The sequence below is a fragment of the Varroa destructor genome, unplaced genomic scaffold, assembly GCF_002443255.2.
Source record: "Varroa destructor unplaced genomic scaffold, Vdes_3.0 BEIS01000007.1, whole genome shotgun sequence".
NCBI classification, from domain to species: Eukaryota; Metazoa; Arthropoda; class Arachnida; order Mesostigmata; family Varroidae; genus Varroa; species Varroa destructor.
Window position 1 is genome coordinate 3,238,921 of NW_019211460.1, and position 26,329 is coordinate 3,265,249.

At 39.4% G+C, this 26,329-nt stretch overlaps 1 protein-coding gene and 2 long non-coding RNA genes across 11 annotated transcripts in view; 1 reads left to right on the top strand and 2 right to left on the bottom strand.

Moving 5' to 3' along the window:
• Positions 1-4,416: 4,416 nt before the first annotated feature.
• Positions 4,417-7,238, bottom strand: LOC111254382 (uncharacterized). 5 transcript variants are annotated; one of them, XR_015317024.1, is made up of 3 exons: positions 7,081-7,238; positions 6,053-6,246; positions 4,417-5,827 (listed from the first exon to the last, which is right to left on the bottom strand). It is a non-coding gene; the product is annotated as an uncharacterized LOC111254382 (long non-coding RNA). The 5 variants fall into 5 exon arrangements; XR_015317023.1 differs by lacking the exon at positions 7,081-7,238 and adding an exon at positions 6,870-7,012; XR_015317025.1 differs by lacking the exon at positions 7,081-7,238 and adding an exon at positions 6,606-6,861.
• Positions 7,239-7,273: 35 nt separating this feature from the next.
• LOC111254844 (uncharacterized) lies at positions 7,274-9,639 on the top strand. The gene is made up of 3 exons (XM_022816118.2): positions 7,274-7,485; positions 8,092-8,160; positions 9,353-9,639. The coding sequence occupies exons 1-3, from the start codon at positions 7,398-7,400 to the stop codon at positions 9,505-9,507; spliced, it is 312 nt and encodes a 103-aa protein (XP_022671853.1). The 5' UTR covers positions 7,274-7,397; the 3' UTR covers positions 9,508-9,639.
• The window catches only part of LOC147754199 (uncharacterized), a 40,347-nt gene continuing 21,949 nt past the window's right edge, over positions 7,932-26,329 (bottom strand). Inside the window, exons 2-6 of one of the 5 annotated variants that reach the window (XR_015317029.1) lie at positions 17,985-18,088; positions 13,291-13,636; positions 12,238-12,772; positions 11,871-12,032; positions 7,932-11,050 (exon numbers count right to left, since the gene is read on the bottom strand). This is a non-coding gene — a long non-coding RNA (uncharacterized LOC147754199). Of the gene's footprint in view, positions 11,051-11,870; positions 12,033-12,058; positions 12,773-13,290; positions 13,637-17,984; positions 18,089-26,329 lie in introns of those variants that run through there. The other 4 variants (XR_015317028.1, XR_015317026.1, XR_015317030.1 and 1 more) reach the window with 4 other exon arrangements.

Below are 26,329 nucleotides of genomic sequence, written 5' to 3' on the forward strand. Positions count from 1 at the left end.
ATATATATGGCGATGTATGCTTGCGGTCTCAGTTTTTCCAGTATCATAAATGATTTGGTTCGAGCGCGATGTTGGCCATGGACGCTCTGATCGATATAAAAAAAACTCCTCTGTCCTACAAAATAGTGAAGGTTTGTATTCCATTCGGAGTAATATAAATTTTAAAACAAACAATATAAACACTTAGAAAAACATTGTGATAATATTGGTTAGCTGGGTTAATCCATTAACCTGTCATTTTGGATAGAGACAAAATGTTTGTTTAAATTTTATATTAACATGCTATTGACATTCTGGTTCGTGAAATTTTATATTTTACGTTAACCTTTTTAGGTGCTAGATCTAGGTAACTAGGAAGAACTTGGCCACGAACCCCGTGTGGGTAAACCTTGCCCGGAGGCTGTTAGGACAGTCTGCCCACCTGACGTAGGGTAGGCAAATACACTCAAAGGCACCAATGAAAAGTGAACGAAAGCAAAATAATATCGAATGAACGTAAAAATACTAGTAGTAGTAGTAGTAGTAGTAGTAGTAGCAGCCGGCTGATGGAAATAGAACAGAAAATTGAGGTATTTGTTTTGGCGTTACGTACATGTAAACCAAGCTTCTATTCTATGCGACAGCATATCGTTGAATCTTCCGAAGTGGGATGAAAGCTGCTACTAGTATGGCAGGGATAGAGAGAAACTGTACAAAGTAACAAAAACAAAAAAAAAAAATAGCAATTGTCGACTGCATCTCTTAACTTAATGACAAAATGTTTTTATGCTATTAAAAAATCAGCGTTCACCCTGAGATAGCAGGCGCTTAACATGCCGATAGTTTTTTTTAGTAAAAGGTGCCCAATTTAATAGCTAAATGCTCATTTAATGTCACGAATTAGGTAGAGAAACATTGTTTCTATTTGTTCTTTAATGCTGTCAGCTCTATGTGAAATGGTTAGAAGGCCAGCCTGAGGTAATCAATCATATATCAATGAAGAACGAGCTGAATAGATAAACAATATTAAGATAAACTGACGTTTCTGTGTATGTAGTCAAAGATGGTCAAAGGAAATGTTTATGCTGAACATCCGCGTGTAATAGAGCTATCACAGTTCCTACCCCCTACCCGATTACCTGAAAGCGTCTGTACACCACACTGCAAGTCATTATGTAACGCTTTTTGCATTACTAAAGCACCAATTAAGACAAATTCATAGACAATGATTGGTTTAGCCAGCGTTTCTTGTCCGTTCAGCTGATACATGCGTGAGATCCTACCGGATCGCTGTCAGGGAAGCTTATCTGTCGAACGGGCTTTTAGCATAGCAAAGAATTGTCGAAGTGTTTATTTGAACAAAAATCAGTCATAGACACAAAAATCCGTTACTAGAACCCCCGAGCTCGCTTACGCACCCACCACTAGCCCCAGTTTAGCCCCCGTTAGCAATGCTTGCTATTGGTTTGAACTAGCACTCAGCCGGCATACTAGGCAAGGCAGGACAATGGCAACAGTTAAGCTGTACAACATTTGCCTAGTAAAGTGATACGAATAGAGAGATGGGATTTCAATAGGGGAACTGGCAAGCGACGCGAGGTAGACACCCCTTCGTGAGTTTATCCATCCAACTAAACAGACAAGTCGTCGATACTTCGTCAATTAACACCACGAGGATATCCAAACCATGAGAGACAGCTGTCACACCAAGTGAGAGATCGATCTTCAAATAATCAAACACATAAACGATGCTTCATGAATATATGCTATTAATTATTCTTGCTATTATTTCAAAAGCCCGCAAATGGGATATACTATACTACAGGTGTTAATAGATTCCAACGCGATAGTACTGCGTCTATTCGAACACAAACGGTGTATTATTATAAAAATTGCGCAAACATACCTGTGTCTTTATGCGCGCCCAAGTTGGTTAGTCGTAAAGCGACTATCGTAGCCCTTCAATAGCCCTTAATTTTAACACTGAGAAGTTTTCTTACTTTCTTCAATGTCTGAACCGTCGACGACTTTGTCGTAGTGTTACCAGCCCGAAAACAGATCCAACGGCATGGACGATCTAAAGATTACGACCACTATTATCGATATTACGACGACATTTTGCTTGCTGCCGAAGAGAAACAAGGAAACGCTAACCGGCTGCATTTGGGATACAAAAAAGTCTCCGATTTTGCTGTCCTGATGAAAACCTCATGTCATACGATAACGCGTGGCGGCCGTAGCTACTTTCGTAGACAAAATGGTTTACTCACTGAATATGGGTATCTCACGATTCCTGTCTAATAGAAATAGCGGCATATGAAGATCATCTTTAAGGTTGATTTGAATGTTAATCTTTAGAGTTGCTGGGTTGGGAATCATTGTCTAGTGTCATTTGAGTAATACTAATGGAATTTTAATCACAATTATCATTTCGACTTTATCTCTGCAATTTGATGAATGAGAAAGAAGAATACTGATCTACAATCGATTTATAAAGTAGAGAATTTTGGAGCTACAGGTTGACGTGTACACGTCAAACGCATTGCTTTCTTCTGAGTTTTGTTCGATGACCGAATCAGTGGGTGATTGGAGACGATGAATTCTAGGGAACCTAGGCTCAGATTAGCCCGCGGTACTGGCTTCTCGATGGATAAGGTAACATAAAGTAGAATGGAGCACAGATGGACGAGGGGCGGGACAGGCCCTGCGGAGTGGCGACAAAAGTGGTCGAGGGCGGGGGGTGGCCTCTTAAAACGCCGTGAGGTGGTTATCCCACCGACAATCCTCTGACAACCGTCATCTCATCATTCAGCGTGGAAAGTAAAGTATAGGTGGAAGACTGGGGGTAATGGGGTTACGTCGTATGAGGGTAACAGTAAGAGATACAGGGGGCAAAGTGTAACGAGAAGAAGAGGAGCAAGAGCTAAAGTCGTCTCCTTCTGCAAACTTTAATAATCATAATCATAAAGGCGGCCGAGGCAGTGGCGGTGATCAGAGCGGAGAAAAACAGCAGTGACTGGGGCCCACCATTTAGAGTACCACGTCACAGAGGTCTGATGAACTCGACTGATCTGAGTAGCGAACTTAATTACTTTATACTTCCTAACTAGTATGAAAAAACCTGCAACAGCTGCAGTGAGCCATTCAGTGTGTAATTGGCAGCGAAATTGGAAATTCGTTTGCTGATGTTTACGGCGAAAAGTGGAGAATATTTCTTGTCTGAATAATACAGCTTTCGAGGCCTTACGGAACGCGCTAGAGCTAAGTCGACCCTTGAGATCGTCCTGCTATACGAAGAAAAGTAACTTTGGCTTCAGTTAAACTGATCGTACAGGCTCAGTACGGCATGGGGCAGAGCATATCTCGACCGAATTGCCACCACAAAGTAAGACGGAGGCATTGGTCCCTAGCATTCAGATGATTTCAAAACAACATCTATGGATTTCTCGACTTTGCCATTAAGTAGCTACACTTACACAACCGTCAATCGCTTACGCATATGTGTTAATTATTTCAGTTCCATTTGGTTACGTATCCGTTTCGAAACTAATTGAACTATTGCCGAAATAACTATTAATCTCTTCTGGATTTTCAGGTCTTCTTCCATAGTAGATTTAGATAGAAATAGACAGTTAAAACTATTCAGTGTGCGATAAAATAGAATATAGATAATGTTAAAAACAGTAATTTTTGGTCCAATCCCGTTTTCTCTTATTCAATCCATACAAGTTCTATGTACACTTTGGCCCAGATGGCCACCCCGCTACATTCCTGACGCCATAAAAGACCTAAAAATTTACAATGATAATCAACAATACGTACGACTAGTACGAGGTAAAATAAGATCTGGACATGGTCACGCTTAGGGCAAAACGCGTGACAGCGGTCCGAGCACGAGTGTAAGTTTTACAAAGTGAATAACTTCATAGATACTGAAAACCAGTTGCGTTGGGTTCGTATCTCCCAGACGAATCTAAAGACGATTTATCAATATTTGATGGAATATCGGTTTCGGGAATGTAATGGCCAGCTGTTCGCGTAGAGCATACGCCATCTTAAATCTAGTTTTTTTTTTTTCAGCGATGGAGAAATCGCGCGTCCGATTTCCGTGCGACCGAACTATATCCATTTCACAGTTCAAACAGATACGGACAAAATGGCTAGAAGTCGGAGTAGCCTTATCACGATGCCATAAATAACGGCTCAGACGTGTGATGCAGGTGCGCATCAGTTATATGTTAAAGGATTACATACGTGCTAGTAATATTCGTTCACATATGCTTATAAGCGACATTTTTTTTACCTCTTCCTGTTTACTCATCTAAATTACAGAAATATAAAAAGGAAGAACGCGTACTGAGATAGACGAGAATCAGTGGATCACTGCACATTTTTTCTCAAAAACGATTCTTTTTAAGATAGTATTACCTGTTCCAGTCGTTTGACGCCAGTTTCCACTACGGCGTTTTATTCAAACATTATATAATCGCAGTGTCTGTAGAAAACGTGCCTATTGATATATAAAGCAAAAACTTGTTTTTTTACAATATATCTTTTAATCAAATTGGTAAACAAATACTGTTACCAATGGCTATCAAAAGTACAAACCGATACTTTTTAATTACTTCCTATAGTTAATGGTGTACGTTTGTTAAGAATTCGGCGTTTTCGATGGTAGAACTAACGTCAGTGAACTTTAGTAGCGTAAAAATTCGTATAAATAAAAATAGGTAACTAATTGACCACACGACCTATTCAAGTTAAGTAATTCAATTATATATTTTAACTTATTAAATTAATCTTAGTGTAATTAGAAAAAGTTTAGCACATATTCAGCTATCCCTAAACTTGACTCTTAGCAAGTTCTTACTGATATATCGTGTAGATATTTGACGGTTTGGTACTCTTCTATAACCATAAAGCCCGCATGCATAGCTTTAAAATAGGTGCCTGCAATAGAATAGCCAAGCTATCGAACTTCTCGATAGTTGCGATTGGACTGGGAATCTGGAATACCATTTTTGCGCAAAGTTATAGTCTTAATTGTAAGTTGCAGCTTCTACTGAGGTTGCTACGTGTCGAAATAAACCTAGTGTCTTCAATAGCCCAATAATATTTACCGCTTTAACAAACAAAACTCATTTTTGCTCTCAATTATATTTCGAAATATTCTTTGATTTCGCCCTATCACCTGGCTGCGTCGTAACCAGCTTCCTTCTGTAATATCAGATTTTTCTTCACTTGTCCCACACGCCATTTGTGTTTTTATTAAAAACGTACAATAACGCGAACAGGACTAGGAGATCTGTAGAATTAGAACACTCGCTTGGGCCGAAGATTCGTCGCAAAATTTAGCTTGGGGCACATTTCTATAGATGTTTCTAAAATCCCACATTATAGAATAAAAAAAAACCCCTCAAAAGCCGGCTCCACTGTAACTCGATAGGTAAGTAAATGCTTAAATGAACCAAGTTAAGTTTTTTTACAAACAGCCATTGAAAATAAAGCGGCCATATTTGCTACCTAATCATAAGTGGGCTGAGTCCGGCTGGTCGCGGCATCTACGAATCCATCTGTTGTCCCATTTCAACCGTGGTAGTTCTGTCAAAACGTCCTGGCCTTGCCAAGCGTTCCGCGTAAACCAGCCCTAAACTGTCCATGCGACGTTGACGTTGGCGTTGTACGGCTTAACACAGTCGTTTGATTCGTCGTTATTTCCTGGAGTTCCATTAGGCCTACTGAGCTAGTAGCGTTACGTAGAGCGGTTTGTTGTTTCCATACGATATACGGTGGTGAACATATCTTAGGTTATGTCGTCCGAACGCGGACGCAATGCCTCTTCAACACCCTGCAAAAGAGTTTAACTAATAATATAATAAGTATATATAAAATAAGGATAATAAGACAAGTATAGTAATTCTTATTCCTGCTGAATTGAGTTTCCTATTTCGACAGATTGTTGAAGCAATACAAAAGGAAGAGCTATAGAAGCTTTGTGCGGACGTTTCAATTGCCAGCGCCATCATTCCGAACGCTAGGTTAGTACTTTTCTTAAGAAACAAAAAACGCATACATTTTCGAGTGACAGCATTTCGTAGACGGTCACTATATGCCGCCCATCACCTCCCACCCCTTTGTTGCAACCTCCCCGAGCGTTCCGTCTTAGGGTCTGTTGCTTTCCCTTTCCAGCTACTGATAGTGCGCGAAGTTCTGCATTTAGGATAGACGTTTACTTGTCGAAAGAAAAGCATCATCGATTACCTGTAACTAAGTCAAAATTGTGAGTGCATCAAGTTAATTTTACTTCATTTATCGATCTTTGCGCCATTTCTATTTCCCTAATAAGTCACCTGTAGCTAATCACTCTATCACGTTATGGATAACATTATCCCTATAGGCTTAGGGCAACTCTGTCCCACTGTACTGTTCGAATAACTAAAATACAGATAACTAGATGAACGCTGAAGCTGTTTCGTAAACCGACTTTTCCAGCTTTCGACTATCGACTAACAGTAAAGGCTCATCAGTCTAACTATAAATCGGGCTCGTAATCTCTGGGCTTGCGGACGCTTTGACTCCTGCGCTCCGGCAACCATTTTCCTTCATCGTTTCCATTCATTGCACACCATGTAAAGCAGCAATCGTGGACTCGTTTTAATGTCGTCGTTCCAACTTAGCACACAAGTCTTAAAACACGCAAAATACCGTATCGGGTCACGTGGTCCTACTTATCTGTCGTGTCTGCTAGTGACGTCCGCAATGGAAATCTAATCAACAACATTGAACACCATGTGATGTATTCAATTGTGCAGACGATAAATTTCTGACGAGAGCTATAGATCAACGGCAAAATCCAAGAATAGAATCTGTATATTTATACTATTTCATACCTCTGCTATGGCAGTGTTGCAGCGTTCACTGAATTGCAAACTGAATAGCAAACTTCATTAGCTGTAAACTTGAAACGCCGAAAGCGTTTATAGACCAAGACAGAAGATGAATGCCTTAACCTAACCTTAATACTACTCCACTCGTTTATACAGATACAAATTCAATATTTGACATTATATATATATATATATATATAGATATATGGGTTACTGTGGTCGGCGGTGATAGCGGATTGATGTCCGTTATGTGCAAATCCCGTTCTAATTTCGATCGTGTTGAATCATCGAAAATAACAGAATGTATTCTCGGAACTGACGCGTCTCCAGAGATAAATCAGCGTCAGCATGTAATTAACGTGATCTGATGTGTGATCTGGCCGCATATAAAGGCGTGCCTGCATAGGCGGATCCGGAAAGAAGTTTGATCAGTCGATACCTGCACTCCCTGTGCTAAAATCACTGCTATTCCCCGAACTCTACTATTTCTACTGGTCAAATAGATTTGGCACGCAACTGTTAGACAGAACAATGTCGACAGCATCGTCTCTTTGCCACCTGTTGACGCTGTCAATCTTACTGCTTGTTTTCGTCACGTCAGCTACGCCCAATCATATAAGTAAGTTTAGACGAAAAGTTGGTGTCTCTGTATATATTCAATTACCTATTGTAACCTGGCGGCCAGGTCGAAAATCGATGACAACTACGAAAGACCACAATGAGCTATTGTGGGTAAAAAGCAAGACGTCAGTGCCAACAACGCCGCAATAGATGTGCATACACATATTCTGTACTTTGAACGATAGAAGTGAACAGCTTATATTTTTTTTTTTTTTTTACCTATTCTATGCGGTACCTATACATAATAGCTTAACAATTGTTTGGAAAAAATTTTACTAAGCACTTGCTCAAGTTCAGGCAAAAGTTAGGACCGAAACGACGATTATAGGGACGAGTCGTAATGTATTATACGCTACGATATAATTTCAACGAGGAAAATTAATTGCGACCTATTTCTATCGCAAGAACTGCACGGAAACTGTACCTGCTTACATTCGTTAAGTAACGACTTTATTTACCCATTTTTTTTTTTTTTTTTTTTAAGTATGTTCACTCATATGGTTTTATAAAAGTCTTATTTAGTATATTTTGAGTAGCAACTATTTCTAGATAATTGGCCTCATTCTGTCGACCAAGTACTTCCGATATGATTAATCGTTTCCAGCATGTGACCCTGTACCATCTTGCAACTGCCGAAAAGGAGTGGATCGTTACGGATGCGCCTTGTGCCTCTGTAAGTGCTGTCGCTTTATTAGCGGCCTTGATTGTTAATTCACACTAATTATAGTTTACTATATTTCACCATCTAGATAATGAGCGTTGACAGCAATTACTCTAATCACCAGCATGTCCTTTTCTGAAGTTTACTTTTAGGGCCACGTTGCGCCATTTGTAAACTAAGTACTGCCCAGAAGGGAGGAACAGACCACCGAATTATATAGCCCGATAGTTTGCTTGTATGATTCGTTCAGAAACATAAGCATAGGAGCTGAATTAGTTGTTTACGGATAGCTTACATCCTCGATAGTACCAATGAGTTTCGTGTTTGACGTTCGGTACCTAGCTTGTACGAGCTTAGGCGGTACTTCAAGCGGCTAGCTTCCAGCTCGAAGTGAAGTATGCCCGTGCCCGGATTCGAGCCTAGATTACCACGTGCACCTCGATTTTGCAAGCGAAGATGTTACCTATTACCTTGTCGAAAGAACAAAGGGACCGGAATTGATCGCAGACGTGTAACTGTGTCTGCAGGAACGATGCTTGAGTAAATTTTTAGGGTTTCACGCTCGGTACTGCCGTAAGCATTGCACGAGGGAGCGCTTCTCTAAAGCAGGAAACACATTTTTTTAGATGTTTAGCTACTGGAAACATTTATTTGATCGAAGGCTTAATCATTATCTATTTCGAAAACGTAAATTCTTCAATGTACAGGTGATGACTTCCACCGAAGTCACCTGAAAAATCTTATTCTCTTACCAGCATCCCGTGTGTGGGCTGAGCATCAGCTTGATAGGTATTATTGGAAAGTCTAGAAGCATTTCTCAGAAGCGTGGATGGTGTGCTGTATGTACAGGCAGTGCTTCTTGTGTATATAAATAAGGTACTAGTTCAAAATTTCCTTATATTCATGTAAACTAGCAAAGATTTCGTGGCGCTAAATAGGCCTTAAAACAGAAGAGAATTTGAGAATTAAGCGCTAGAGCTTGGCTCGTTACCCTAATAACTTACTTAAATATCTTTTGTCTTGAATAACTTAATTATATGCACATGGTTATGAAATTGAAAGGAGCGATTCGCTTTAGGCGCTTAGCAATTGTTTGTCGTTAATAAACATATCAATTAACTTTTCTGTCTCTGAGGTTAACTGTTCTAACTAGATTCATATCGGGCAGATTAAAGCTACTTAATTTTGTTATGTTTGTTTTTAGGTCCCCCGTGTAACTTGTGTTGTAAATATGGGTTGTACGATGTCATGGTCTACGATGAAGATCGCGGGGTCTGGTGTCCCAATGACTGCTTAACGCCAAACTCGGGGATCGTAATCGACCCTTATTATGAATCCTGTCCCCATCCTTATTCCTGAAAGCTTATATATTATAGCGAGTCTAGACAAATATGGCGACGATCATTACAAATTTCGATAATGTCTGTACAATAACGTCACAACATTCTCCTGTTCTCTAAAATACAATTTGTGTGCTTTGATGCGATAATATATTTGCTGTGATAAAATACGTAGATACTTCACTGCTGTTTGCATCTTCAATTGGAGCGGACATCATACGATAGGATAGTTAATTTGACAAGCGAACCGTAGAAATCTAGCTAATGAATCGTGTTCAATTTCTATCTTTTTCTCTATTTGTTAATCGGTATAGTCTGAACGCCTTCACTGAAGTAGTGAAGTAGCTTAAACACGCCATATAGTACGCGCATTGTAATTTTATTGAGATATTGATTAAGTAAACATAAAAAATGATACCATTCTGACACACATCGAGAATCGATGTGACGAATCGATTTTAAAGTCTCTCTAAAGGTAAGCATCCATTCCTTTCGCTGTAGCGGACAAGGTAAGTTATCAACGTGTGATTCTATTGCCTTCGTAGACAGCTTGAAAAACCGTGCACTAAAAAAAAAAAAGTAGAAGTTTTTGAGCAGTGATGAGCACTTACCACATGGATACTGCAAACAACCTATTTAGAGTCGGGTCAGCAAAAACAACGGGATTACGAAGCAACATTCCCTAGAGCGGAAATCAACAGACCCATCGGGTAGTCCGAGTCATTCACAGAGCATTTATATGTTTTGTCAAGTCAAGACCACAGATAACGCAAACAACGGTCTGTGTATTGACCGGCAAAAAAAAATAACGCGAGCCCGCTAGGTGAATAGCCCGGTGACTGACGGAATATAACCAAGCATTTATATTGAACAACAAGTAACAGACGAGAAATAACGGGTTTGCTATGCAGGAATGGTAAGCTATAATACCTCCTACTTGCCCTAATAATTATGCATAGCAGTTAAACTCGGCCCGCTTAGGACTAGTAGCAGCAGGCGCTAACAAGAACTTCGAATGGCGATAGCTACAACGGTACCGATGAACGTTCCCGCTATCGTTAAATGTCCATTGGCTAAAACGAACAGCCGGTCGGATCTCTCATGCCTAATACCTGCCTAGCATATCGAAGCCGGGACCTAAACTTAAGCCTCGAGGACTTGAAGCAAAACTTAGTTCTTTTCGAGCTTGATCTTTCTAGACCGAAGGCTACGAATGGGTGGGGACGTTCGGCAGCTCTACCCATTTATTTCGTCACCAGAGCGTTAAAGCAATCGGCCTATCAGGAATATCGTAGACAGCGTGCGTGCCAAACGTACAACTCTGAGATGCCTTACTGTCAACTAACAATCCATTTAAGAGTTTGTCTGCTTTCCTGTCCCTGTAAGCTTCTTCTGTACGTCCCTATATTGATGACTATGCGAGTCGAACAGCAGCAGTAAAAGTCTTCCCGGCGATTTTCCATCAAAGTCGTGGTCCTTATGCTAGATGTGCATGCCCATTCTCAGTACAGACATGTGTAGGCCGTGTGTGTAATGCAGCGTGTAATTCGTGCCTGTCACGGCTGTAAGGACAGACAAACAAGTTACTGTTATTAGTTACGATGACATTCAAAAACAACCTAAATAAGTCGTCTACAGATAATGAATGGGCTAACCATTACACATAATTGAAAAAAAAAAAAAAATGGAAAAAATTATTATCCTAATTCATGTTTACTGAAACTCAAATACTTTTATTCAACGTGTACATTCTACACCGTCTAATTGATCAGCGGCCGGAAGAACATGCTGCACCTTTAAGCTAACAGTACCGTTTCCGAAGAACCTTTGGTAGGACCCTCTTTCCCATGGAAAGATAATGGGTCGCAGTGAAGATGCTACAGCTGTATGTCTTACCATCTAGACCACTGGAATAATTCAATGTACAACAGAGTATCTAATAAAATTGATATTTATTCTTAAAAAAAAAAAAAAAAAAGAAGCACATTGATGCTCGTCGCTACTGGTAGGTGTTATGTTTGACCTCCTCGTCTAAGATCAACAAAATTCTCGACAATATGACTGACACTTGAGTCTTCACAATTACCTACATCTGTTGGCAGGGTCTGAGATTACAAAAATGGTTGCTGTTGTTATTGTTTTGTCAATGCCTGGAAGGCGTAAGCTCGGTAATTCAGCATCCGCCGACAGGATGTGCAGAGACATCAAGCAAATCGATAATTTTTAGAAAAAAAAAAATAGGAAGTCAACGTGCTTTACCCGGTACTCTGGTCTGGTGCCCGGTGCGTCTCTGACGCAAGGCGCTTTCTAAGTAAATATAAAACACTTTATAGCCAAACGACCGTTAGTGAGATAGAAGGTCAGCTACGCTATATAGATTACCTTACGTTTTTAGCATTCTGTTTCCACATTTACAGAGTATTCTGCCATCAAACGTCTCCAATTTTGTAGATTAGTGTAACATGCAGATACCGCAACTCATCAGTTTAAAAGCCATTTTTGCAACAGGACGACACTGACATTACCGAGAAGATCCAAGGCTGTCTTCTCAATATGAAATTACCAAAAATCAATATTATTCGCCAAAAAAAAAATAGACCTCTTTATTTTAAACAGTATTTACATTTATCGTTGTATATTTAGCCGGTTTTATGTTATCATATTAGAATAATCAGGTTATGAAGACTTTAGTATCTTCGCTATATAAAATAAGCCGAAATGCATTTTATATAAACTTAAGTCTCCTTACCTCGTTTGTATTAGACAAACGACACCTAGGTCCTAGGCGTGTGGATTATCACAGTTTTCTGCGAATCAACGCGTTCTATCGTCACTGAATTCGCTCACGACGGTCTGCTTTTAAGATGGTGAAAATCACTTAATCCAATTGCGGTAGAATAACGTAAGCTAAACAGGCTGGCGCTAGTAGCCCGAGTGGGAACAGCCATGATCGCACTGGGGTCAAAGCCTTACATTAAATCACCTTACGAATAGGCCAACGTTAACACCTTAAAGAAGTATGTTAATGGCCTGTTTGTCTGACAGTACATTTCGCCGTAACTGGCTTGTTTTTTGACCATTTTGGAACGACGAAATGAAGAGGCTTGCTCTATAATGAACATACTCTAACAGGGAATTAATTGACTCTGCTCAATAGCTAAAGCGCAGCTGGTATTACAGGCAGTAATACCAAAGGGTGTCCAGGGACGATCGTGCCACTTCGGGAACGGGTTGCCGTCGGTTGACGTTGAATAAATGACAATGACCATATGTTGAAAAACGTGCTGCAACCGGAAACGTTTTAAAAACATTTAGATTACTGCGAGTGGCGTAAGAAAATAGCTATAAATACATTTTACGAAAACATGCTTGAACAATGCACTCGTAACCGCTATACCAACGCATGTTCTTCTATCTTAGTTCTAAGTAAGTAAGTTCAATTAAGTGTTTTTAGATCAGGTTGTTCCAGGAGAATTTTTCATTTAACAGAATCTGACAATAGACACTATCCGTTCTAATTTTAATATCAGCTATTATTAAATCACGACCCAACCTACCCTACGTCTATGTCAACGTATATTTACAACACGAAAAATAGGTGATCCGTACTTCAGTCGACAAATTTCGCCTAACAACTTCAAGCTACAGTAAGGGCAGTCAGTGTTTTACTAGCTGGAAAAACAAATGCTCCTCTTCGTTTGCCCGAAAGAGTGGCATTCGTCCATTTCACCCGATCATACAGTTATTATTTACACGTTTGTTTTTAGTTAACCGCAAACACAATTTTTGAGCAGTATCTCACCTGGGTCTCGCGCTCGTATCATCCAGCGAAAGCCGCGAGTCGATTCGTGTTTCAGCCGACGCTGCTGCGACTGCCGCCCATCATCTTGACAAACGATACTAGTTAATGTCATCTACTTCCTGGACCGACAGGATCCGAGCAGAAACAGTCGCGACATGTGGCTGCTGCCTCAACGGCAGTGGTAGTTGTCCTCGTAGTGGAGGTGGAACCGTTAGAAGTGATAGTCGCGCAATGGAGGGACTCGGTAGGTAGGCAGGTACAGACAGATCAAGAATATCGGCGACCGGGTGCCTTGTCGACTTGTGTTGTTTAGTCCTGGGTTACGACCCGGGTCGCTCTCTGTCACCTGATGAGTTGGATACAGTCGCAGTGGGTAGCTTATGACTTGCTGTCGATAGCTAATATACAGTCAATATCTCTACGTCTTATTTTGGCTTCGGGTACAAAGATAGATAGATTTACCTACTCAAGTTGTTAGTTTCCCGATTCTACTCGTAGGGCAGGAGCATATCGAAATAGATAAAAAGAAAAAAAAAACTAACTAAGCGCTACAACAGTAAACTGCTAGATGTTCGTTATGCCATCGATTTTCCTCGTTACTTATATATATATATATATATATATATATATATAGAGAGCAGCTGTTTTAGATGCCAATTGTGGAAAAGCATACGATGAGAGGGACTGGTAATAAGCCTTGACCTTCTGTATACGATACAACAACATAGTTGCGTCTTATTGGCACTTTGGTCACAATTTTATTGTTTCTTATTCCTGTCACTTTATTACTGTTTACTCATTACAACCATTCAGGAAAGTTCTCCTTTTTCTGTGTATCCGTTGTAACGTTGAGCGAAATTTCACGCAGAGTTTAGTCTGCAAAGGCGGCGCATTGTCTCGATTTCTCCTTTTGCCAAAGTCCAAAGCTACGGAAGCAGCGTCTGATATTCTTAAATTCAGAAATAAATTCTCAGATACAGTGGAGGTACCCCACCCGGAATCGCCTCACCGGTCGCCGGGTAATCGGGCAACTTAGGTCAACGGAAGACTTCGGATAACACACAATCTACCGAGAAGATGGCTTTTAGGCTTACGGTCTAAGGGTAACCTTTTTCTATCACTGGCGAATTAAATTAATAATCTTATGTTTTATATAGAAATGGGTCTCAAAATGTGGCTAAAAGAATACATAACCATTGAACCTAACAGTTTCTGGGAGATCGAAGAAGGCCGTAGCAGGTAATGACGAACGTATAATAGATTAATTTGTTACTCGAACTCGAGTAAATCGCCTCGTTTTTCTATTATTATTCTGCTTACAAAAACGTACTACTTCTAGTTACTAGTTAGTTGCATCATCTTAATAAGGCAGCTAAAGTTTCCAACATAACTAAATATTCAAGGCTTTTACTTCATTAGAAGTTAATGATTCGAGTTATGTTCTCCATGACGTTCATATATAGCTAATTACATAGACACAAAATGTTCTTAGGTCAAACTGATGTGAATCCATGGGGTTTTAGCACCATCGAAAGGCGATACAGCATACCAATAGTACATAAAGTACTATATCTTCAGGATTGAATCGGCTGACCAACACTTTCTGCCGACGTTGAAACGCTGTCTACCCTGATATTCTTTCGATCAAAGTTTACGTAACGCAGGTAAGCAACAAGTTACTTGATTTTTAGTTATCAAGACAACTGCAACAAGTTATTTCAATGAAATTAAACTTGTCATTCTTCATTCAAATAGCCAACAGAACAGCACACATGCGAGCCTTTCGAAGAACTATGACGAGTGCGACTGTGTAAAAAAGGACCTAGTGCAAAAATTGCAGGATGGTTTATACTATCTGGCGGTCAAAGTCCGAAATTAAAAACAGCCTTTCGGTAAGGCAATAACTGACCAAAATACATCGGAAATATAGATACTTCATCGAAAACTATCTCTCCACTGTTCCACAGAAATTAAAACAGTGTTCAACACTTCTGCAATAGCGTGTAGCACCATTAATAAATTAACCTAATTTAACTGACATAGCAGAATAGTAAGCAAAAGGTGCTCCATCATTGCCTGTGGCGAAGCCAGCACTTTAGCTAGGATTAGAAAGAAAGCATCCACTATGAGTTACTTCCGTCTGGTGAAACGCTTCTCTACTGTCAGCAACAAACAAGGTTATAACAAATCATTTAAAAAAAATCGACTGGAGACAGCAAAAGCGTCATCTTTCACTATGACAATGGCAGGCCACATGTATTTTTGGCTGCCTGGCAAAAATAGAAAATCCGTCGTATAGTCCCGGATCTTGCGTCATGAGACTAGCATTTGTTTCGATCGCTGCATAAGCCCCTTATTGATGTTAATTTCGTCTCAACGGAGGGATGCGGAAATCACGTGTCACAATTTTTCGACCGGAAACCATAGAAGTTCTACACTTATAATGCCATTATTAAAAAATGGCAGAAACCCATCCATAGAAATGGTACATAGTAAAATTATTCTAAAATTTTTTGCTTCAAGTTGGGCTTGAAAGGGGTCGATATTTTATAGGAAACTCGACATGTATATGACTATACGCTACAAAGCATTTTCATAGTAGGAAGCAGTCACGCCCTTCGCGTGCACCGTGTCAGCGTAATAAAGCCATAGCGTGCCAATCTAAGAAAGAATCTCTTAGCGCCAGCAGAAGCTTAGCTCTTGTTACTTAATGGGCCGTCACCATCACAGGAGTAAATAATAATTATTATTAGGGTTTTATCATAAGTACTACCCACTTGTTCTTACGCTGTTTAAGGGCTCAGTCAGATTCTCGTACGCTATTATGTAACACCCGACGATCTAACGACCTTGTTGGAACGGAAGTACGGTGCCAAATTGTGTATCCCTCAGGTAAAGTAGGTGACATGACAATAGACTATAAGAACGAAGCGTATTGGTAATGGACTGACAACAATCTACCATTTCGACACCGGAACAAATGGAACACCTGTAGGGGTTGTTGTTCGCTGATGGGGCAGTTATCTTGCTATAGTAGATCGCGACTCTTATTTGTCTGGCCTCTTCGAAATTCCAAGTGCTTGTACGATGTTGGAATCAACAAGGCTAGCCACCTCTTGATGGCTGGTATAGCCGCATTTCTATTGACGTAAGTCAGTATTCTCCCAGACAACTACTATTTCTGTAGACTATGTCCTTTTTTAAAAAATTATCCAGATATATAGGTAGCATAATGGCTTCTGAAAGCAAGCCCCATCCGTCATATTGGATTTATCTCTAGCTTATAATAATTCGGTTTGATCGATAACGGAGCATCGAGCTATGATCATCTCCTCGTTCGTTCGCTTCTGTTTCCTGCCGTTGCCCTCTGAAGCTGTACCTATGCAACTTTTGTTTTTCAGGTTTTGCTTAGCCTTGCAAAGTGACAAGGCGGAACTCGGGCGCATCCAGCGAGTTTAAGCTTGATCTCCTTTCTTTAAAATTGTCGGAGTTGGCATATTATACGTGGTTTACGGACAGATGACCATCAGCCAGAATCAGGATGATACTCGTACATTACACGGCGACAAATCAATAGGACAACTCGTGTCTTAGGAGAAAATCCTGATGTAGCGTAGCCTGTTTGATATCTCCTGAGGGATCTATTTCATTATAGGAATTTGTTTCCTCCGGTATTAACCAGATGCGCAACAGATAGCAGATCACCCTAAAAGTGCCCTGCTGGAATATTGTCACTCTTCTATTACTTCTTTTTGTAATGTTTGCTTTCGATCAACTAGATCTCGATCGTCGTGGGAGGACGCACAGGACATAGGTACGCGTAATAACCTTTGTCCAGGATGTCTCTGGAGAAATACGCCGTCTCCAAAAGCAAGTTGGACAATTTTAATTTTTTTTTTTTATCTTCCTTTCTTTCGCAGTTCATCAATTTTCGATCTCTTGGGAAACTAAGTGAAATCCGTATTAGTATAGTGACAATCACAGAAAATGTAGATGCCTAATCTGATGATGGTATTAAAGTGATGTTCAACGCTAATAGTATTAAGCAGTGCAGTAGAACGAAAAACTCAGATTTGTCGTGGCTCTGCATCAATGAAATTTCCATGGATGGCATCAACGCCCCCAGGGGCAAGTTTTCATTGATAGGCATTTCCTACACACTTAACTCCAAATGTCGTTCCATTTGTTAACGCGAACTTTCGTCTTTTGTAGCAGGTCCAAGAGTCGACATGTTACTCTTTCAATTAACATTATTAAAGTAATACCTTAATAGCATGATGATTACTTGCTCTATTCGCAAGATGTTGTATAGCATCTACGTGTGGCTAGTGACTAAGTTTCATGCATGAAGTTGGTCCGAAGCACAGTTAGGACGATTTACAATAAACCTATGGCTAAGTTTAACTTAATATGCTATGCCGTATTGTTTTCTTTATTTTACAACAATGGTAGAGAAGTTTAAAGCAATTTTGCCTGTCGGTGGCAAGAGATTCAGGCCCCGTAACACCTCGCGGTACCTGCGGTGCCGATGGACACCAAGTTTGAGCGCGAAGGACAGTGCTGTTCATTTTGTTGCTTTGTGTGAGTTTTTCTTAACAAATGAAACTGATTTTTATGGAACTTCTCTCAATAGCATTTTTATTTACATAAAGTGAATGTATACAGTTTAAGTTGTTGTTGTTGATGATACTCACATGAGCCCGTACCTATCGATGCCTTGATCAGCATATCGCGGCAAACAGCGGAATCGCGCTCGTGTCCTATACAGAAGCATTTTCATCGCCGGACTGAGTTTTCCCTAGGGGCATTAGAAATAATAATGCACCTCGGTAATTTGGTTTAAACTCGGAAGTGATATTTAGTAAAGTTGGTCCCTTGCAGCTGGACAAGATCTCAACTTTTCGGAATTGAGTTAATTAGAAACAAATACTATTGTCAAATCGTAAATATTCTCAGTCTCATGTTTGCATATTTTGGAAAGTAAAGCTACACACAACTGAGGAATACCGAAGGTTGAACAAAACAGCTTGTGTACATACCTAATTCTCTTATAAGCTGATGATTGCGTTGTCCCATATGGTCGTGACCCAGCAACGATTGTTATAGCTAAAATTCCGCTAAGTTTAAATTTTCGCGCCTAGATATCGTCTTACCGGCACGATCTGTTCGACCAGTGGCTCGAACTTCGTGCTACAGGGTAAGACTCCTCATTGTAGGTCGTTGCTTTCATCGTGCACGCGAAACACCACAGACAAATACTTTTCAAAAGGCTACAGATCGTCAGCGTACCCGAAGTCTTTACGGTAACGCGCAGCCGTTCATATCAGTCACAGGAATAACATAACAACAATAAAAGATTACCTCTATCCTGCTGTATTATCACACGATACGTTGTTTATTTGTGCAACTTTAAGAGCAGGATTAGATTTTTGCTCAGTATAGCCAACCATACAATTCATTGCCTCTAACAAGAGCTACGACGGCCCAAGAGGGTATGTAATGTTCTAATGTAGGCTTTGAAATGCTCTCGAGGAGTCTTCATTAAGAAAAGGTAGACGCTTTGAATGGTTACAACGTAGTGTTATTAAACAACATTTCTAAGTCACCCGTTAAGTTATAGGTATGCGTTTATTTTAGCTTGCGACTGCCGTCAGAAACTGCGGATAGGACATCTACGTAGGCATGCAGTCCTGAAGATCGCTAGCTCAAATCCTGTGTAGAAATAGATCGAGCAAGCGCTATACCAGTCGGAGTTACATTCTATATGTCAGACTAGGCCAAGTACAGCGTACGAAGGCGTGTAAGGCCAAGTGAAGCAGTAGAATACGATTCAGTGCCTAACGGCAAGCTTGCTTAAGATCGTTTCGTCTATTTTACCGCGGTGTACTCTTCTACTATTCTTAATTTTATTACGTCAAAGCTCGATTTACACTAGGGTCTCGGGTAGATATAACTGCAAGAGTATATATTGTACAAGAACAAACATAGTTGCATTGCTATGAACAATACAGCTGTTATTTCGATCAGGCTTCGATATAAAATAGAACATATATCAAATGCACGCTTTTGCAAAATTAAGCCGCCATACACATCTTGCCGATATGCTATTCTTTGCTTGACCCTACCCGGTATCCAAAGATCTTCACCGTCTACGGTCGGCTTAGAGAAGTTTATGTTATTATTGAGTCAGTTAAGTTCACTGGTAGACTTCACTGATCGCAAGTAATTGCTCAATTTAAATTTGATTTGTCGTTCTAATATTTACTAGCGACGACTTTTTTATGCTTGTTGCAACAAGGTATCAGTGATATAGGACATGTCAAGGGCAACTTTAGGCCACAATGACCAACGAATAAAAGTTTGAATTCGCTCTAGATGATCTGCAATTACCGTTCAGCAGTATCCAAGAGTGAAACCTAATTAACCTACGCTATAATGGTTAGTCAGCTTTTAATAGGACAGTCAAGTAGAAGATTTTAAGATCAAAGATTATGCATAGTGGTGATGTCATTATTTATACTATTTTTGTCAGGAAATGGCCAAATTAAACAAAAAACGAAAAAAATATTGAATTACTTCGTGTGCCCTTCCAACTTACTGTAGTTAAACTGGACAAACTTGACCAGTATACTCAAGTATAAGCCTCTGCTCTAATTGTTTTTTCATCGAAAGCTTAGGTTCGTGTTGACTTTTTCGATTCTATCCTCGACATAGCATCCGACAATAACATAATACCAACTTTTAGAATTAGGAGCTCATTTTTCTCTCTATAGATTCTTATACTATCCTTGCGTTTTATTGTGACAACGTCGTTGACGCATAGAATAGTAATCCAATCGGATGATCTACATTGAGTGTCGAATTGGCGAAGCTTTGAGAGATTTGCGTTGCCTGTGTTGAAGGACAAAGCACGACTTCGTTAAGGATAATTCTCGAGTGCCATATAGACTTCATTAAGTCAATATGAAGAACATAGAACACTTTCGAATTTCATAGGTGACGATTCCAACAAGCTTTCCATTTATTTGGAACTGCCAAGACTGAGTAGCAACTCCCACTCGTCGTGCCTCTTGGCCTTGGTGAAAGACAGACTCTATTAATAAAGAGTCTGTTTTTCACCAAACAGCTATATTAAATTATACTCCTCCTTCTATTGTTTGAAATATGTGGCACTATACAATCATTTTACCTCATATTACCAAATAACATCAATTTTTTTTTATTTTCTAAACGAAAAGATTTTTTTCTACATTTACGTTTTTTATGATGAGCTCTTTTTGCACAAGCTAAACTTAACAGTCGGGCTCGCTTTGGTCGTTTTTGTATCTAAGCACATAGATTGCAAACAAGTTGTATGATACAAGCTTCACCAGTTTACATTACGTCCAAGACATCTAGTACTACTCACTGGCCAAACCTATATACTACATCTAAAACTTGTGACCTTGCGATAGCGCATTTTGCGATAAAGCTCTACAAAAATATGCTCTTAAATTTTGAATCTACATTAGGTTTTTGCACTTGACAGGCAAGCACCATATGCTGGAGCGTATGGTGCTTGCCTATCAAATGATGACTGGTGATGACTCCTGCACAATAACCACGGGACACCTGTCGACAACTCCGAGAGCCTCCCATGCTGGGCTAATTGGGCAAGGACTTTGAATTTAAATTGCAATCAATATCGAATAAAAAATGTATCATATGTTGTTCCGAGTAAAATAAATAGGCCAAATGACTCACGCGTAAATAAGTGCGGGATACATAAAAACGTTAAATAAAGTATTCCGTGTATGCCTGTTTCTAGATGTAACAAAAGTTTAGGCGAAAGGTATTTAACTAGGCTAACGTTAAGGCCTACAAAACACTTGCAGATGCGAAATAAATCGTTAATAAATGCCGTTAGATGGGCTAACTTTACATAAAATTTGATTTAGTGTTCAACCCAGTATCCAGTACCATAAAGCATTTTAGCTTACAAAAAAGTAACTCGTTTACGAGAGTTGGCCATATTTGCAGACCACAGACAGTTGACAACGTATATTCTACACCTTACATAAACTAGCTGCTCGCGCCAGGTTTTGTCCGAATATTTAAAAACTTTTTGGTTTTTCATTCAGGTATGATAAATGACTAAGGACGAACCAGTGACTGGAGCAAACAGGTACCGTCGTAACTAACGGTTGCTAGAAAGCAGAGGTGTTTTTAATAATGTTTGTTATTACGCTTCTATGTCGACGAGAGTTTTTAAAAGCTTACAATCGTTAAGCGACTGCCCCTATTATGATAACAAAAGCCGGTATTATAGCGGAAGCTTGACTGCTTCCTATGCGATGCAGTTTTAGCTCGGATTTTCTTTTTTTTTTTTTAGCGAAAGAAAGTAGCGCATATAATATTTGAGCCCATCTATCATATAAAGGGTCTGAGACACACTTCGGCGCACCGCTTGTCATAACGGGCATGCTTTCTGAGGTAAAACAACGAGCTCATCGCTGTTAAGAACGACGGATCGCCGGAGAAGACGTTTATGAGCCAAATCCGAAGATTGTCAATAGGATTTAGATTTAAAAGGTTTAAAATTGTATTAAAATTGATCTAAAGCCGTTTTTAATACATCAATAACAATAGTTTTGGAAAAAAATAAGCGCCCAGATAAGATCTAAGGATTAGTATTTTTGCGGCTTTTCGACTCTTTCCCTCACGTTTTTCGGACCTTGAACCTACTACTCACCGAAAATTTTCCCCGCTGACTTTTTTCGTATGTAACAAACTTCAGCGACGCCTTGAAAATTTACACTTTGTTCGACGTATGATCCTTATTAAAAAGTTACTCGTGGAATTAAAGGCATATATCTAGGTCTCGAATTAAAGCTGTAATCATTGCGAATGCTGTTTACTTTGTATGTACCGCAAGGGACCGCACTTCTAAAACATGACAAACATTTCAGTGAAGTGTGTGTTTCCACTCAGATACAGTTTCATAGACAAGGCATAAGAAAAAGTCTCAATGCGGGTACCAAAAATCCTGTGAAGTGCCTGGGGTCCTTAGAGATTTACTAGTTCCGCTGATGAAGGGAATTAATTTGAATATGCATAGATAGTCGTAGTTCCGTTACCAACCGTCTTTCGTTCACATTATCTTTGACAAACCGTGGAAGCCTTACTTCAATATTCCATCTAGACTCAGCTGTCATCAATAACAACAGGAAAGTTTTTGATTGTGTGTATTTTGAGCTGTTCATTAACTAGATCATCCTGATTTCTAATGGTGCAAAAATGACACGGTCATGTTTGTTTCTGAATGTGTTGTGATGTATCTTCATGTTTGTACCTTTTTATAATAAACTAATTCTAATCCGAAAGGTCGGATTTGTCGCCGAAGCTGGATCTTAGTCATTAAGGTAATTTAACGGGGTGGCTACTTTGATATGCAATCCAATGCTTCACTTTCTATTTCCATATTAAATCAATTTTGCTTATTTAGACTTGTGATGAAAAAACGAGAGAGAGACACGAGAAAAGTTGAAGATACAAAACTTGGGTAGGTCAGTGAGTCGTTAACATAAACTTGTATGAATTCATCTTTATGTTGTTATCCGGCTAAAGTTTACGTTATATCTTATAAAGGTGTCAAAATGATTCATATAAATGGAATATAGGTTTGTGAGAACATTTATTTCGTTTGACCTTCACCGTTTATGTGAGAACCTGACTGAGAAGATCTCTTTATGACATGATATGGTTAAGTAAAATACTGGGTGGTCAAAAAGTATTAGCAGTTTTTAAGCTAGATGGCATCAAAATCCAATCTCCCTGCCAAGATTGAGTCGCATTGAATTAGCGTTAGTATAAGCTAGGGTTTGACAGTGTTAGATTTGTTGAAATTATTTCATTCAAACTTGAGATAAATCACCTTGATGCCCGCTAAGAGTTCTACGAAAATTCGCAGAAAAAAAAATAGTGTTTATTACGGTAAACGCACAAAATGCTGCACAAGCCCATAGGAAAATTGTATTGGTTATGACCAAGACGCGTTATTGGAATAAACGACCCAAAGATGGTTTTACCACTTTTTCTTTGGAACCTTCGGTGCGAATGATAGTGGTCGATCAATGCGAAAAAACAACTTATAAAATTATTGAAAGTTGAGTAAGACTAGCAAGTGAGACATCGCCAAGGAATTGAAAATCCATCACGGAAAAATGTTAGACCATTCGAGGAAGGCTGGCTGGAAAAAGCAGCTTGATGTTTGAGGGGCTACACGTGTTGACGCAAAAGAATCTACTACATCATATTTTCACCTCCTAAACTTTACAGAGGTGCAACAAAATGGAGCCATTTCTAAAGCAGCCGATCATATGTAGGGAAAGTCGATCGCACACGATAATAATGAGCGAAAAAGATCATCCTCAAGAAAACGAGAAGCTCCATATTGTGTGGTAAAGCTGTGACTGACACCAAAGAAAATGATGTTACGCTTTTGGTGGTACTGTCATTAACTCTAATGGAAGCTAATGGGAACTAATGAATAGTGAACCACCCTGAAAATGCAAGACCACGTAGATTTTCAGCTATCCGATAAAAATTGAGAGCATTTGGATGGAAATTTTAATGTATCCGCTGTACAGCCCAGACTACGCTATCAAACTGCCATCTGTTTCGGTCTCTGCAGAACTTTCGTCATGATGCTAATCTTGTTTTAGTAGGCAGATACAAGGGTTATTTGTCACAAATAACAGAAGTTCTACAGTCGTGGGATTATGGTGTTATCAGGAAACCATCAGGAGTCATCGATCATAGTGAGCCCAGTAATGTTGTCTCAAAATATAAAAAAACATTTATTTTACTTTGGCTTAAAAATATCAATACTTTTTTGAGCATCTAACATTACCTGTAGCTCTTCAAAGGGTAATCATTTCTTCAAAAAGATTCAAATGCCAAGCAACCTTCTTCACTTACGTATTTACCTTTGTAGAATTACACTCGACTCGGATCTGATGATGAGCACGCAGTTGGAAATGCTTTCAGATACATCTGCATTACAAAACTGGGTGCTTTCAAAGGTAATGGCCTCTTGTTATAGATAAAAGAGAAGAAAGCTGCCAAAGGTTGAATTGAAGCTTCGCATTTTGAGCTACCTGAACGTCATACCAGGCACTTCACCTCCAGCACAAAAAGGCTATTAATTGGTAACAGCTTATATTAGTTAACTAACTCTTATTGGTAATGAAAATGTACAATACATCGATTGTAAAAGTAGCGTAGGTCGCTGCTGTATGTATTAGAATTCAGATCGTTCTACCCTTTATCTACTTCTTTATATCCCTACCTACCTACCCAAGATATTATCCAATTCCAAGTTCTACAGTCTGGCTTCATTCATTTACCTAAAATGTGTACGTAATGTCAATGAAAATACAAATGCTTCATGAACGAGTATCATGCTAAAGGTGATGCTGACATGCTCGTCAGAGACTAAAAAGCGTTTCACGGTTTATTGGACGGAAATATAGATACGGTCAAATATTTACGTTTTCTAGCTCCTGATATAAGAGGGTAGAAGGTTATCGTTTTTCGGTACATTCGGAGGTGGACTACGATAGTTTAGATTACACACATCCATTCCCGGGTGTAGAAATGTCACCCCTGAAGGCAAATAGGTAATAAGTTTTGACTGGATTTTCTGGAAATAGTTTCTTTGCTACCTTATGGCGATGAACGTTTGTCTTTCATGGATATATCCCTCTGTGTCTTGCGGTTTCGACAGTTAAACAAAATTTCCTCACTGTGTACAGCTCATAAGTAGTAATACAAATAGTTTGTTTCATTGTGTAATCAAGCGCGCTTTGAATTCAGCTTCCAACGCACCTTATTCTCAGCTACAAACCTGTCAAAAAGATAAATCACCTTTTTTTTCTGGCAAAAAATTGATTTTCTCTACATTGAGAACCTACTGTTAGTTTTCCTTTGATTCAAGTTCAACTTATACAATTAGTCTAATAAACGAAAGTTGTCTGCATGTTGGCGGCTTCTATAAACATTCTCACAGCTTCATATGACAAATGAAGCTAGTGTCTCAAAGATACGGGATACGTCACTTCCTTATAGTTAAGGTTTCATGCGTCTTCTCAAATCACCCTTTTTAGTTTTAAATTCCTTGTTCATCTCAGTCACGGTGGACTCGATCGAAGATCAGACATATAAATCGGGAGTATACAGTAAAACCCTTTGGATTGAAGGGCGGGGCTGAAACTGTAAACGGCCAAAATGACAATTATAAGATCTCTGGTACTTTGAAAGATAAATATCTTGCAGGGGAATACGCTCAAGGCTTTTTTTTTATCGCACCTGTTTCCAAGCACAGCTGAAAAGACTGCTGAACATTGGTTTGCCAGCTCAGTTTCAGGATAGCATATCGGGCCTAAACAACCTATCTCATTTTGCTCGGACTTTTGCGTTCCATCAAGAATGCTTTTAAAATAGCGTAATCGTCAAATAGATGGGGAATTATAAATTGAGCTTTTAAAGTAATTATTTTGACCTAATGCCCGATGTGGCTCACGGTTGTCGTATAGGCACAGCCCATCTTCCACTCAACTTCGTTTGCTAATAATTTCGCTTCAAGATCTATATCGGGATCGGATTCGTCTTCTGAGTTTTGATGACCTTTCTAGACTTAGCTAGCCGAAAACTATGAGCGACCTTCTCAGCTATAACTTCTTAGCCATGCAGAAATAAACTCAACGTGATTTTGGAGACCATATTTGACTTAAAATTCAATTGGTCCTAGACCACAATTAGAGCTAGTTTCTAGCTATTTTCAGTAGTAAGCTTTGGAACATCGTTAATAAGTAACAGGGCGACACATACTTTGACTCACGCCGTTGTAGCATTTTGGACTACGTAACTCTTTCTTGAGAAACAAAATACAACTTTGATTTTTGTCTGCATTTCTGCATGTCTGAATGAATAAATGCTTTTAAACATATGTCTAGGATCAAATCTCTGCCTCTGTTGAGTAGTAATCCTCCTCGCAAAC